The 15,486-nt window shown below is 36.5% G+C and overlaps 1 protein-coding gene across 1 annotated transcript in view; it reads left to right on the plus strand.

The window, feature by feature from the left end:
• The window catches only part of HPSE2 (heparanase 2 (inactive)), a 631,267-nt gene that overhangs the window by 387,537 nt on the left and 228,244 nt on the right, over positions 1-15,486 (plus strand). Inside the window, exon 4 of the mRNA XM_090277853.1 lies at positions 3,277-3,450. Within this exon, the coding sequence (XP_090133979.1) occupies positions 3,277-3,450 (174 nt within the window). The remainder of the gene's footprint in view (positions 1-3,276; positions 3,451-15,486) is intronic.

Here is a 15,486-nt window from a genome sequence, read left to right on the forward strand (position 1 = left end):
CCTAAGTTTCTAGAACTCTAGTTCTCATTTTTGCCATGTTAAGAAAACCATCTATATTGTTATTTCTTCACACTTTACATTGACACCTTTTTTTTTCTTTTTTGGCAAATGCATTTTGTCTTGTCTTAAAACATCAATCCAGGGAATCGCTGGTTTGTGTGTGTTTGTATTTGCTATATATTTGTTTTTCTAATATACATGAAACAAAGGGAAGTCTCATTATATGGAGATAATAACAATACATCCTCACTTAATCATTGATAGGTTCTGTAACTTGAAGAGAAACTATGTATAATGAAACTAGTTTTACCATAAGCTAATTTATATAAACAAGAGTTAAATACATAGGTCATCTCATCAATCTTATAATAAAGTGACATTGAACAAAACAACATTGACAAAAAGACCACGTAAATGGAATCAATTTACTTAATAAGAGTACCAGTCATTTATATTGACTTTTGATGCAAAAGTTTGATTATATTTTTAGTTTGTATATGAAAATAAAAATTATGAAAATAAGTATTTCATTGTACACTTAACAAATTATAAGCTGTTGCAACTATGAACAATTTGAATGAACAAAATATTTTTAATTAAATAATAAGTATTTTTGATAAAATAATTTAACTTTAGTGGCACAATCATAAATATTAAAAGACTTCAAAATAGACCTCTCTTGATCATTTAGTATTCAAGTTATTTTATGAACAACCTATTTAGTTATCATCCTGTGAGTTGTCTTTTGTTTGGTTAACTATCTAATTCCTTTAAATCCTTGTTAGTGGATTTTCACGTGATCCAAGCAGTTGTCAGACTTTTTTTAAAATCTCATGCAATTCTGCTTCTTTTGCTCAGATTTGTAACTTGGCTTTCCAATAAATTTATACTGATTTTGCATTATATTGGAGAAATCGAAACCATCAATGATTTGATTAGTGAGGATATTGTAAAGTGGAAGGATTGTTTAAGTCAGTTCTCAGTTCAACAATCAATATTTTAGTGTTAGGGTGACTTTTATTTTCCTATGCATTCTTTAACTCTAGGACAACTTTCTTAAATTTTTTATACTGGAGAAACACTTGCAATAATTCCCAAGTCTCAGAGAATCTATAGATAAAAATTATATCTAAAGCTTATAGTATGGCAGTGTGATAATTTAGTTGTAGATATTATAATCCAATAAAATTGACAGTAATCTTTTAAACAGAGAGAATTTTTGAGGGTCTTTTAGTTTCACCAACTTCTTAGCCTACTCTTTTGTAGGTACCCCCTCTCCACAAAGGATACCAACTCTAATGTAGGTCAGTAGTATAGATAAAAGAAACTTCAGGTTTTTCTTTTTAAAATTTATTGCTTGATTTTTTTTTTGATACCTTATCCAAATAGGGCTAAAAGTCTTATCAATATTTCTGTTATACACTTGCTATGGAAGTATAGTGTGTGATATATGGTAAGTTCAAGGATAGGTTTTTCTCTTCTGTTTAAAACTAAAAGTGACCCTTTAAACAATCTTTCTTGAAAAGAAAACAAAACAAGCAGTTAACTTTGTTTCTTAAAATTAATCCTTTTCCTTCCTTTTTATGAATTTGTAGACTTATAAGGCAAACATAATATGTTTTTATTAAGTAACTGATTTAAACCTAATTTTTCTAAAGGCAGGCTTGTTAGGTTTATCTAAAGAAAGTTTATGAATTTACTTTAATATTGTTTTCAATATGAAAATAAATTGACAATGTTGAATAATAAAATTACTAAAACTATATGTCAAAGCAATATGAATAAAATTATAGCCCAAGACAAAATTTTATATAAAACTTTGAAAGAAATTATTTTTTTACTGAGTGGTGTGGTCAGGCTCACATAGATAATTATTAACTTAATAAATGTATTGGTTTCATGATGACTTTAATAAGCTTATAAATGAATTTTAATTGTTATTTTGAGACTAAAAATAGAGTTTATAGAGTTTATGTTCTTGATTTTTCTTTAAAAATACTTTCTCATACAAATATGATGAAAATGGCAGCACCCCTATAGAACACTTTAAAAACAGGTAATGGACTCAACCAAATGATCACAGTCCCATTTTATAGGACCAAAAGCCCTATAACAATTACTAATGGGACACCTCAGTCTGTATTGTCTTTTGTGGAATATCCTAGAGACATCTTGTGGATCTACCGCCTAGTGTTCCACAGAACCTCATTTGAGAAATCCTGCTCCAGAAACTCGAATAATGTGAACCGCTGTACATAATTATTAACCTAAATTTTTTTCAGTGTGAATACTACTTAAATTCATGTCATTCATACCTTGGGAAACACTGCCTAAAGGACAAGTAAGATCTGGATATGTTTAAATGAGGGAAAAGGGCATGACAAATGAGGAGGATAATTAGAGCAAAGGCCAATGGGGTAGGGGATTCTCTAATAAGTAGAACTGGCTGACACCAACAAAGAACTCATTGATACCAATAGAGACTTGAATTTGGGGGAGGGGAATTATGGAAGAAAATGGTCTTGAAGATGCACTAAGGTTTTGAGGGGTGAGTAAAACTGATGAAATTGATTGGAGGAAGATGAATCTGGCAGGATGGGAAGAATCTAGATATAGACATGCAAGCACAGATATTGTGGTAATTTGTGCAAGTGGAAATAAAAGCCAGAACTAGAATGGTGGTAATAGAAATAAAGAAATGGAATGAGCATGTGACACGTGGTGAATAAAGTTGGTGGTATTTGGAATCAACCTGACAATGAGCATATTCCTACTAATGGTTATGGTACTTCCATTCTCAGAGATATTAAAAATGTGGAATTGGGTGATTTTTTTTTTTTGGAAGTGCTGCTAAGCTGAGCTATTTTCTAAGACTCAGCAGCCGGCCCTTTCCTGGCCTTATCTTCTGACACTATTCCTATCATTTCATAAAGGAATACAGGCCTAGCAGTGTCAGATATTTTTGAGAAAACTAGAAATCTAGCTACTTTATGATATATTTCCATTTTAAATGTTATCAACTCAGTTTTTTGGTTAACAAGTAAAACATACTGTGAACAAGAACTGGTTGCCAATTTGCAAACTCTGTCTGCAGTTGTGTATGCCACTGTCTAAAATCACCTTGAAATGCACCCTGAACCATAATAGCTGCTCTTAGAATCCCCTCTGTGTCATTCCTATTAGGAAGCTCATAGAAAGGCTTTTTGTAGTAGCTAATATTTTATTTTGTTGGGATGTTGATTTGAAAGTTACAAGCCTTTCTCTGCTTCTTCCCAGCCAGGTCTCTAGACAAACTTTACAACTTTGCTGATTGCTCTGGACTCCACCTGATATTTGCTCTAAACGCACTGCGTCGTAATCCCAATAACTCCTGGAACAGTTCTAGTGCCTTGAGTCTGTTGAAATACAGTGCCAGCAAAAAGTACAACATTTCTTGGGAACTGGGTAATGGTAAGTAAGGATGTGATTTCCTTTAATTGACAAAATAAAGGGGAAAAAATGTTAGCGTGGGATATAGTCTCAATCAGACCATCTCTAGTGTACTGGTTCAGAAAACACTTGGGTTGTTTGACCACTGGGTTGATTTTTCAAATCGTAAAAGACCGAATAGTGAAGGGCAGTAGATTTAGTGAATCCACACCATTTGCATCTATATTTTTAGTTATTTCTAGTTACCTCATTCCAAATATGGGGAAAATATCATATGTGATTTGTAATTAACAAATTGATGCTAAACCAGATACAACCTGTCTACAGAGCCTGAACTGCATTTTACAGTGTGTGTTCTACAGCACACTGGTCCTACAAGATGACCTTTATAATAATTCAGAAGAGCTTGGCCAAATATATTTGGAGACTTCTCTACAGTATGCACCCTTTTGAGGTTCACTATTCACATTAGCAGATAAGAGGTTCTGAGAAGTCCTGCTGCAATGAAATCTGTCTAACAATTTTTAACCCAACATTTCTTAAGCTATTTAACTAGGATTTCTTTCAGGAATGTACAGCCTGTACAGTCACATAGGCCCCATGCTGAGAGGAGACCCATGCTTGGTTTAATGCTCTGCCCTGCTGTCTTGAAATTCTTAATTTTTAAATAAGGGGACCCACATTTTCATTTTTCACAGGGCTCAGTCTTATTTTGCAATTGAAGTGTGTGTGTGTGTGTGTGTGTGTGTGTGAGAGAGAGAGAGACAGAGAGAGAGAGAGAGAGAGAGAGAGAGAGAGAAACCTATTATCATTCCACGCAACAATATTCCATGCAACACACTTTAGAAAAATATTGCCTAAATTCTACTCTTCTTCCTAATGATATATATATATGTATGATATATAGATAATATTCTGTAGCTTCCATGACTCTAATATTATTGAGCAATTAATATCAGTTTTAGTTAAAATTATGAATAATATCAGTTAGAAAATATTCTGATTCTTTAATTAAAAAAACATGATAATATCAGAACAATACAATTGAGTTGAACAAACCAAGACTTCTCTTAAAATTACTGTAACGAACTGATAATAGCATTTTTGTCAATGGCCTTGTATATTCACAGCTAACCCATATTTATTTGGAGTGTGCATATATACATATGCACATGTGAATACTGTACACTAGAATTTCAAGTCCATATAATAAGTTAGGGAGGAATGAGGGCCTTAGAAGAATGTGTCCTATTTTCCTATCTATAGCCATTAACTGGAATGTAGTTCTCTTACTCTTCCTTTCTCTTTCATTCCCCTGGAGTGGGAAAAATTTGGAGAGAGTTAGGGACCAGATGGAGACCCACTGAGCTCAACTGAAGATGCTTTTGCTGTAGGGTGAAATACTGGGGTGGCCTGAGGCTTTTCATCTTCCCAACCTGTCAGTCTGACAACTGAGAGCCTCCCTCCCCATCCTTCTCCTTCCCCCAAATTATGCAAAATAGTTTGGAGATGCAGCAAATTACATTTTTAAATGTTATTTAGTCACTTCAGTCACACAACTTGTGATTCCCATTATTTTTTAAGTGTCTCTTAAGGGTTTAAAAAAACAAAGAATAATTTTTGAGTATGAAAAAAGGCACAGTGACAGATAAGAAAATAAATATTAGATAAGAATAGATTGGAGAATAACCAAATTTATGAATTTTAAAATTCAATAAAGTGGAAAATACCTGGTAACATTTCTATCCAGGCAGATGATTTTGAGTCTCTAGTCAAGACTAGACTTGGTCCTTCCCCAACTTCCTTTCCTTTTATTTTAAAAACTGCATTTCTGTTTTTTTAATATGACTAATATAGTTTGCCAAATGCAATATACCTTTTAGGGTTTGAGGAAGATTTATTTTGCTGTAGCTTCTAATTCATTTTAAAACTACGGACAGTTTTTCTTGTACTAGAATTCTATCTCTTAAAATATCTTGTGTATTCTGCTTTACAACGGTCGTGTTGTATGTTCAGAACCTTCCTCCTCAAAAATTATCTGCATGGTCATCCTCCTGGCCTAGACTTGTCTCTCCAAACTTTTACCTATCTTCTTCTTTGAAACCTTATCTTTTTGGACAGAGGTAATAGCTTAATCATTATACCCAGATTTAGGGAGGGACAATAGAACTGGTCAGTCCTCATATCACTCATCCTCCCATATACTCACATCCTGTTAACAAATATTTTATCTTTAGAGTAAATCTAGCATTGGAAAAGCCAGAGTAGACATTTCTTTGGTTATTTCTCTGAAAACAGCAAAACTTCAAGTGCCTAACTTATTGTTTTTCCCTTTTTTGAAATCAGTGAATAGTATACACTATAGACCACACGAGCAAGATATACCCTGTATCAAGAGGTAAAAATTACAAAAGTTTAGGATAACTTTCTTAATACAAAATTTTTAACTGCATTCTATAAGCATAAAATGTTTTCTTAAGAGCCATAAATTGTAAACTCTCTTTTCTTAATGCTAGGTGAGGATTATAATTATTTACATTTCTATTAATCATTAGTGAATCTGAATTAAGAAAGATCTGGGGGAATTTGGAAGCTGATAATCAAATAGTGGAAGTATACTTTGGTCCAGTACTACTCCAGGGACATGGTGTTTGTTGTTTAGAAGGTTATTCTTAACAAAAATCCTCTGAAAATAATTCAGCATCTCTAACTGAACTCTACATTATAAATTGCTCCCCAAATTAAGTGCATTTCCTAAATAAATCTGCCCATTTCTGTGAGCAAATAAAAACTACAATAATTACTTAATTACCGTCACATATTCAACTGACCTATACACTTACCAATTATTTTCTTATGATTTTAGTTATATGATTGAGTTCCCTGGAATCTGATGTCTACTGAGCAAGTTCATAAAATTAAATTTCTGATCTTACAAAAGTTAGCTATTTAGAGATTATGATCCTGAAAGCCCAGCTTTATTGAGTCAGTCGCTCAGTAATTTTTAATCTTTTATTCTGTGACTATGAATGATGTACTTGTATATAACCATTTATACAATTCAATTGTACATATTTCTGTATATATAACAGTTACAGCCTTGGGAAGGCCAAACAAAGGGTTGAGCCGTTGTCTTCAAACACATTGCCAATTATTTATGAGGCTAAGTCATAGCCCAGAGCTTTAGAGAACTATCTTTTCATAGGATAGAGTGTTGATGCTTTGGGATGGAAAGGAGGAGAAAAGAGGATAGAGGAAGATGAAAAGCTACATGTGTTGATAGTTTCTCTACCTACTTGCTTTTCTCCTTTTCCCCTCCCTCTCTGCTCCTCACCTTCATCACCTTCATCTTCTCAATTCTTTCTCTGCATACACCCATCCACATACATACTTTCGTGCTGTTTACTCACTCCTGCATTTAATATGTATATACTACTGAGCACCTGCTATGCAAGATATGCCAAGTGCTAGAGCAGAAATTGGAGGACATCCTTAAAGTCCTTCTCTGCCCACTATGGTATCTCTTGGTAGAGCATACTGTAGTGGAGAATAAATATACACAGCAAAGAATTCCTAGGCTGTAGGAGCTTATTATCTAGAGGTAAAGACAGGATAAAGTTAAAACTATTGAATGGTTAAACCCTCTTATATTAGAATTGGAAGAAATCTTTACAGTTAGAAAGGGGTATAAAATAAATCAGAGAAGTTGTTAAACAAAAAGATAATGTAGGATAAAAATGTAAACAATGCACAAAAGTGTTGATAAATTCATAGTTTACATTTGTAAACAGTTAAGTTAATTATATTGTTTGATTATTAAAGGAATGTAGTGATGTTTGAATTATATCAATTCTTTGAGTTCACTGTCATTGTGGAGAACCATGTTATCTTATGAACATGGTTTAGTATTATAGTTCACAGTGTTTAACTGTTTAGTGTTACAGTTAGATAGTTGAAGAAAGAATTTGTGGGGTAGCTGTTACATGTGTGGATATGGGATAAATCATTGATATGGCCAAAATCATTTATTTTATTGTTATCACTGGTGTGATCTACTGTTGAGCTGCAACTGACTCTTTAAGAAATAAAGTAAATAATTATCAACTTCTACTAATTTTTTAAACATTTACCTTTGTTTTTTTAGGTCAGGATACTACAAAAGAGAACAATCCAACTGACAAGGTCCAATCTATTTCTTGCCTACTATTCTTAAATACTCTAAATCCCTTCTGTGACTTGTGAAAGCTAAAGTGGATTCTGTGTTCTGACTCCTTGACACAACAGTGACTTCTCTGTCCATATTAGGTTGACAAGGGACAGAAAACCTGCTTTGGTCATTTTTTGGCTGTGGGTACTGGGCATGCACCATCGTCGTCGTCGTCGTCGTCGGCAGCCGTCCGTCTCGAGAGACGATGGTGTAGCTTCTTAAGAGTCTATCTGCACCACCGAGAATGGCTGTGCAGTCCGACTCGGGAGTGACACGGTATCTGTCTCCTCCCGTGTTGAATCGACATCTTGCGATGACGCTGAAGCTACAGAGCCTGGGCAGGGTAATATGGAGGGTCTGCTGTTGCCCATGCAGCAGACCCCCCCTCTCTTCACAGCTGAAGGGTCCAAGGGAAAGACGGAGTCGATACAGCTTGGGTTCAGGTGCGCCGCAGGAGTTGCCGGTGTTCATAACATATGAGACCAATTCCACATCCCACTTAAAAGACTGTAAGCCACAGTTCCAACTATCTGACATTCTGGCAAAGGTAGAGCTATAGAGAGTGAAGAGGTCAGTGGTTTCCAGGAGTTCAGGAGCATGAAGAAAAGGATGAATAGTTAGAATATAATATTTTGGAGGATACACTTATTTGTATCATACTGTAATGATGGATACGTGACATTATGCATTTATCAAAACCCATACAGCCTTAGAACACTGTAAATCCTAATGTAAACCATAGACTTAAGTTATAATAGCATATCACTATTAGTTCATTAGTTGTAGCAAATGTGCCACACCAAGGCAAGACATTAATAATGGGGGAAATTGTGTATGTGGAGGGGGAGGATGAGATATATAGAAACTGTTGGTACTATCTATGTAATTTTATTTAAACTGAAAATTGCACTAAAAGCTAAAAACTATGTCTATTAATTATAAAAAAGAGTATGAGCAAAGGTAGACCTACTTCTTGGAAAAACAAATTTTACTTGTGTTGTTTCACTTCATCCTAAGGACAACATAAGGATCACTTAAAAAGAATGCTATCGGGCAAAGGGTTTCCCAAAGAAGAAATATAAACAGTAATTAAATACATGAAAAGGTGCTCGATATCATTAGCCATCAAGGAAAAACAAGTCAAGACCACAATGAGCGTGTCTGTGAGACACACTGCATCTCCCTCCACAACTAAGAAGGAATACAACTACCTCAAAACTAGAGACAACCAGAAGTTCCAGAAAATCAAACTGCATGGAAGTCCAGCAAACAAAGACATGAAGAAGAAATACTCATCCAGACAGGTAGGAGAGGGGGAGCCGGGGCAGAGAGAACACGGTGCGGTGGTAGCAGCAGCAGTGGCGGCGGCAGTAAGCTGGCAGAAAGTGCAGTCACACGTTTTAAAGTCAGGAGGGACACCTGGGGAGTGTTCTTAGCTCCTTACTGGACCTAGCAGCTCACAGTCCCAGCACCAGGGAAAATGAAGCCTCATTGCTTCTGACTGTGCAGACCAGTGGGGGTTGGGGTGGAGGCAGAAACTGCCAGTCTCTCAACAGAGTCCGCTTGTTTAAAGGGCCCCCATGGTCCTAGAACATCCGCACACCCATTCACTCTGGAAACGACAGCCAGGGCAGCAGCTAGAGGGGCGCCAGTCTGGTGCAGAAATGGGAGAGGTGCCTGGAAAAGGGGCGAGTGCTGGGCAGGTGGCATTGTTCCCTCTCGGACCCCTCCCCCACATACAGCACCACAACAGGGTGAAACAGGTCGCCCTGCATTGACTAATCCCTAAGCCTCCGCCCCTTACAACGTAACAGGAGCATCAGCTCTACCTGGGAAATGGAGGCAAACAAATGCAGGAGCCTGTCAGAATGAGGAGACAGAGAAGTATGGCCCAAAAGGGAGAACAGATCAAGGTTCCAGTGGGAGAACTAAGCGACAAGGAGATAGCCAACCTAACAGATGAAGAGATAGACAACCTAACAGAGGCAAAATCCAAAACACTGGTGATGAAGATGCTCACAGGCTTGACAGATATGCTTGAGTATGGAATATGCATAAGAGAAGAAGTGAAGGCTATGCTAAGTGAAATGAAGGAAAACCCACACAAAACCAATAGTGAAGGGAAGGAAACCAGGGTTCAAATCAATGATTTGGAACATAAGGAAGAAAAAAACAGTCAGCCAGTGCAGAATGAGGAAGCAAGGATTGAAAAAAATGAGGAAAACTTCCCAAATTTTGTGAAGGAGATGGACATACAGGTCTGGGAAGCATGGAGGGTCCTGAGTGAGCTGGACCCAGAGGGGACCACACCAGGATGCATCATGATTGAGATGCCAAAGGTGAAAGATAAAGAAGGAGTCCTGGGGGCAGCAAGAGAGAGGCAGAGAGTTGCCTACAGGGGGGCTGCCTATAGGACTATCGGGTGATTTCTCAGAGGACACTCTGCGGGCAGGAAGGGACTGGCAAGCAGCATTCAATGTGATGATGAAAGGCAACTTGCAACCAGGACTACTCTATCCTGCAAGGCTATCATTTAGAATGGAAGGGCAGATCAAGTGCTTCCCAGACAAGGTGAAACTAAAGGAGTTCATCATCACCAAGCCATTATTATATGAAATGTCAAAGAGTCTTACTTAAGAAAAAGAAGATCAAAACTATGAATATTAAAATGAAAAAAACTCACAAGTATCAACAACTGAATCTAAAAAATAAAAACAAAATTCAACTAAGCAAACCAGAATAGGAACAGAATCATAGGCATGGGGATCATTTGGAGGGTTATCAGCTGGGAGGGGGGAGGGGGAGGGATGGGGAAATGGTGCAGGGATTAAGAAGCATAATCCATTGGTACAAAATAGACAGGGGGAAGTTAAGAATAGTGTAGGAAAGGGTGAAGCCAAAGAACTTATATGTATGACCCATGGACATGAACTAAGGGGGGGTGGGATTGCTGGAGGGAAAGAGGGTACTGGGCAGAAGGGAGCAAAGGGGAAAAATATTGGAACTACTGTAACAACATAATCAATAAAATATACTTTAAAAAAAGAGCCACAATGAAATAGTGCTCCACATCCACTAGGATGGCCATAATAATAAAAAAGAAAAATAACAACTCTTGGCAATCATGTGGAAAGATTGGTCTCACACATTGCTAATGGAAATGTAAAATGGTATAGACACTTAGGAAAACAATTTGACATTTCTTCAAAAAGTTAAACATAGAGTTAGTTACATATGACCTAGCAATTCCACTCCTAGATTTATGACTATGAGAAATGAAAAGATATATCCACACAAAAACTTGTATACAAATATTCATAGCAGCATTTTCCATAATAGCCTCCACCCCCCCAAAAAATAAAAACAGAAACAACTCAGTGTCCATCAACTGAGATGAATAAATAAAATGGATTATAGACACACAATAGAGTATTATTTGTCCATAAAAAGGAATGGAGTATTATGGAGTATAGATACATGCTACAACATGGATGAGCCTTGACAGAGTAATGCTAAATGGAAGAACTCAAATGCAAAGAACCACACAGTATGATTTTCTTTATATGAAATGTCCAGAAAGTGGGCAAGTCTAAATAAACAGAAAGTAGTTTGATTCTTACTTATTCCTAGGGGTGATTTTGAGGATAAGCAGTAACTGCTAAGGGGCATGAGATTTCTTTTTCAGTTGATGGAAATGTTCTAAAATTTGCTGTGCTGATGGTTGCAGAACTCTGTGAATGTGCTTAAAATCATTGAATTACATACCCTAACTTGGTGAATTGTATAGTATGTAAACTATATCTCAATACTGCTGTTACCAGAGAGAGAGAGAGAGAGAGAGAGAGAGAGAGAGAGAGAGAGAGAATATGGTATGTTTATCTTTTTTATTTTAAATGCAATACATATCCCCTGCTACTGGTTGGTAACAAAATAGTTACTTCCTTAGGATGCTTACATTTGTAACTAGTAATAATATTGTCATCTGATATATGCATATTATTTAGTTTACATAGCACTTCCTAACACACTTCTCTTTGGATCTCAAAATGCTAAATATGTAAATATTATGCTAGTGAGGAAACATATTGGAAAGATCAAGCAAATTGCTAAACATGGCAGAGTGCTAAATCTATGTCAGGAACTTGGGACTTCTAACTGAAAAAGAGGTTCTTTTTTTTACCCTACCTTATGTTTTTTTTATGATATTAACACTCCTTGGCTTTCTTCACTTCGTTCAACTTTCATTCAACAAATATTTGACTGCTTGTGCGTGCTGAAGGTACTGTACTAATTTTAGGAGATAAAATAGTAAATATCCCTTTCTACATCCTAGTTGAAGAGAGATAACAAATATGATTTGAAAACAGTTTATCATTATCCTCTCTCACATTTTCTGCCCTTAGTGATGCAAACTGAGATATTCAACTTGATCCTGTGCTTTTCTAACAATGAATTAATGTACCCCTCCCTCTCTCCCTTCCTCCATTCCTCCCTTTCTCCTTGTTCATTTTACAATATACTGATTATTAGTAGATTTACAGATTTCAACAACAATCTTCACACTCCAATTTCAAAACATTTTCATTCTCCAAAAAGCTCCCACATGCCAGTTTTCACTCAATTTCTGTAACTGTTCCCAGGAAACACTAATCTGCTTCCTGTCTTTATAGATTTCTCTTTTTTGACATTTCATAAAACTGGAAACATACAATATGTAGTCTTTTATATATGACTTCTTTCACTTAGCATGTTTTCAGGTTTATACATGTTGTAGAGTGTAAAAGTAGTTCTTTCTTTTTCATTGACAAATAATGTTCCAATGTATGAATGTAATAAGTATCACATATTGCTTTCCCATTCACCAGGTGATGGACATTTGTATTGTTTCTACTTTTGTCTATGATAAATAATTGCTTTCATTTCTCTCAGAGAGATGTCTCAAAGAGGGGTGGAGTTGTTAGTTTGTATGGTAAATTTGTATTTCTTTTTAACAAACCACCAAACTATTTTCCAAAGTAGCTGTACCATTTTACATTTTCATCAGAGATGTATGAGTGTTTCAGTTTTTCTATATATTTGGAAATATTTTATAATGACTTTCCTTTTATTTTTTATTTAAGTATAGTTGGTATACAATCTTATATGGATTATATTAGTTTCAGTGTACAACATAGTATTTTGACATTTTTATTCCTTACAATGTTACCACCCCACTAATTCTAGTAATCATTTGTCACCATGTAAACTTATCACAATATTATTGACTATATTTCTCTTCCTCTTTCCACTCACCCCATCACCACCACCCACCCTCCAGTAACCATCCCTTTGGTCTCTTTCTGTAAGTCTGGTTTTTGTTTTGTTTTGTTTTTGTTTGTTCATTTTATTTTATTGTTAGATAGCCATCCTAGTGAGTTTGAAGTGATATCTTAATATGGCTTTAACTAGGACTTCACTAAAAACAAATGATGTTGAGCACCCTTTCATGTCCTTATCAGCCACTCATACATCGTCTTTGGTGAAATGTCTACTCAAATCTTTTGCCCTTTAAATTAGGTTATCTTATTATTCAGCTGTAAAAGTTTTAAATATATTCTGGATACAAATTATTTATCAAATAAGTGACTTGCAAATATTTTCTCACAGGCTATAGCTTTTCTTTTCATTTTCTTTCTTTTAAAAAAAATCTATTTTTTTATTTTTTGGGGGGACCCCCGCTCTGTAACAATTCCTCCCTCTCAGACTTAAGACCCTTTATAATCTTATAAAGTACAATGGGTGAAGGTCTCATGCTCCTCTAGCTGCTTCAAGCTAGACATGGTTGTCGTCCTACCTACCCTTGGGTCCAGAAATCCCTAATAAGAGTGGGGTTGTGGAGGGGAGTGTGGCCTTCCCACATGGGGAAGGATCTTGCAGACTCCAGGTAAGTTGGCTGTTCCCGGGCAACGACATGCTTGGTTTAACATGCTGGCATCCTTATTGTATTCTGGGGGCAACAAATTTGGCAACAGGGTTAAAAAGCACCATTAAAACCATAGCCACTAGTTGACAAAAGGCATGAATTAATTTTTTTAATGTCCCACATTAGGAAAAAAAAAAGGCTTCTTTGGAGGAAGGCATGCATGGCACGCCACACCTGCCCAAAGCCCTTTTGCCCACTATTCTTAGTTTGGGCTGAGGGGAATACTTCAGGTTTTCCCCACCTCTCAGACCTCTGGGCCCTTTCTGTCCAAGCTATTAGAATAGAAAAGAGAAACTAGTTTTAAAGTGAAGCCCATAGACCACCCCATTTTTCACCAACCCAGCCACTTAGTTCAGCCAAACCATTGAGTCTCAGGAGGCAGCGATGCAGACAAGATTAAGTGAGGCCTATACGTATGATCTCAGGTAATGAGATCATAGGCTTATGCCCTATGAAAAAAGAACACACATGTAAATTTACGCAACATAACCCACAAACCAGTCTCTAAATCTGCGAGACTGTCTTATTGGGAAGACATCCAGTTGCAAGGCATTTGGCATTCTTCTTGCTTATAACTTAAGCATCTTTGATGATGTCACAAACCTAGTTTAACTTTCAAATGAAGACAAACTTTAAATGAAAATAAACTTCAAAGACAACTGCACTAGTTTATAGTCAGCCACTGAGCATTGTGATTTTCCCTGAATCACGATTTTTCTCCTTAAGATTACCCTCCTTGTCATTAAAGGGACTGCATTAAGTCCAGTTTTAATTTATCCTGTTTGTTTGCATAAATACAGCAAGAGCAGCCAATGATCACTTATGATCTTTAAGTCTGCTTTGCTGGGACTTACATAAGGAACATTTAGGGTGACTTTCAGTCTGCCCTTCAGGGCACAGGAGCTGAGTCACATACCTACCATTCAGCCTTGCCTATAAACACCTGTCTTTTCCAAGTCCTTCAGGTTTTTCGTTGTGCCTTAAGGTTCCTTCTAGCCATCTTTCAGGAAAGCACCTTCGTTCCTTCCCTGGAAAGATTGCCATGAACCGCACAATCAACCAAGGTACCAGGCCTTTTTCCTCATGGGCTTTTATTACCTTCAAAAATCAATCCCAGTTCCTCAAAGCTTTTTGGTAAGAACCAGAACTTGGGCATGGCTCCTTTAGGCATGACATTCCAGTCAAAGTCTTGGTTAACAAAACCTCTATTAACAACTGGTCTTATTAGTTTTATGCAAAGAACTTTATGTCATTACTTCTTCAGAATGCCAAATTCTGGAGGGGTCAGGTAGGGAGAAAAATATGCAGTGTGAAGGAAAATCCTTGTCCTTCTAATATTCACTAAAATTGCATTTCTATACTTTACATTTTCTTTTGTTCACTTTCCGACATGTGAAGTTTTCTTTTTTTTTGGGGGGGGGGGGCGCAGTTTGTTGGCTCATTTATTTATTTATTTTGCTTTCATTTTTCATCCCCCCCCCCCACTAAAACTTTTGGTTTGTTTGTTTTTCTATTACAGTTGTCCCATTTCTTCCCTCATTCCTTCCCCCTACCCTGCCCACCCCTTCTCCCAAAGTCAATCCCCACCCTGTTGTCCATGTCCATGGGTCATTTATACATGTTCTTTGACTAGACCCTTCCCCCTTCTTTCCCCCTTCTCTCCCTCCCTCTTCCCCTTTGTCACTGTTAGTCTGCTCCTTGTTTACATGTCTCTGGTTCAACTGTGCTCATTTGTTTGTGTTGTTCATTAGTTTCCTGTATTAGGTGATATCATAAGGTATTTTTCTTTTGTTGCCTGGCTTATTTCACTAAGCATAATTTTCTCTAGTTCCATCCATGTTGTCACAAATGGTAGAAGTTCCTTCTTTCTTTCTGCTACATAGAACTC

The sequence above is a fragment of the Furipterus horrens genome, unplaced genomic scaffold (assembly GCF_987537825.1).
Source record: "Furipterus horrens unplaced genomic scaffold, mFurHor1.1.pri manual_scaffold_5, whole genome shotgun sequence".
NCBI lineage: Eukaryota > Metazoa > Chordata > Mammalia > Chiroptera > Furipteridae > Furipterus > Furipterus horrens.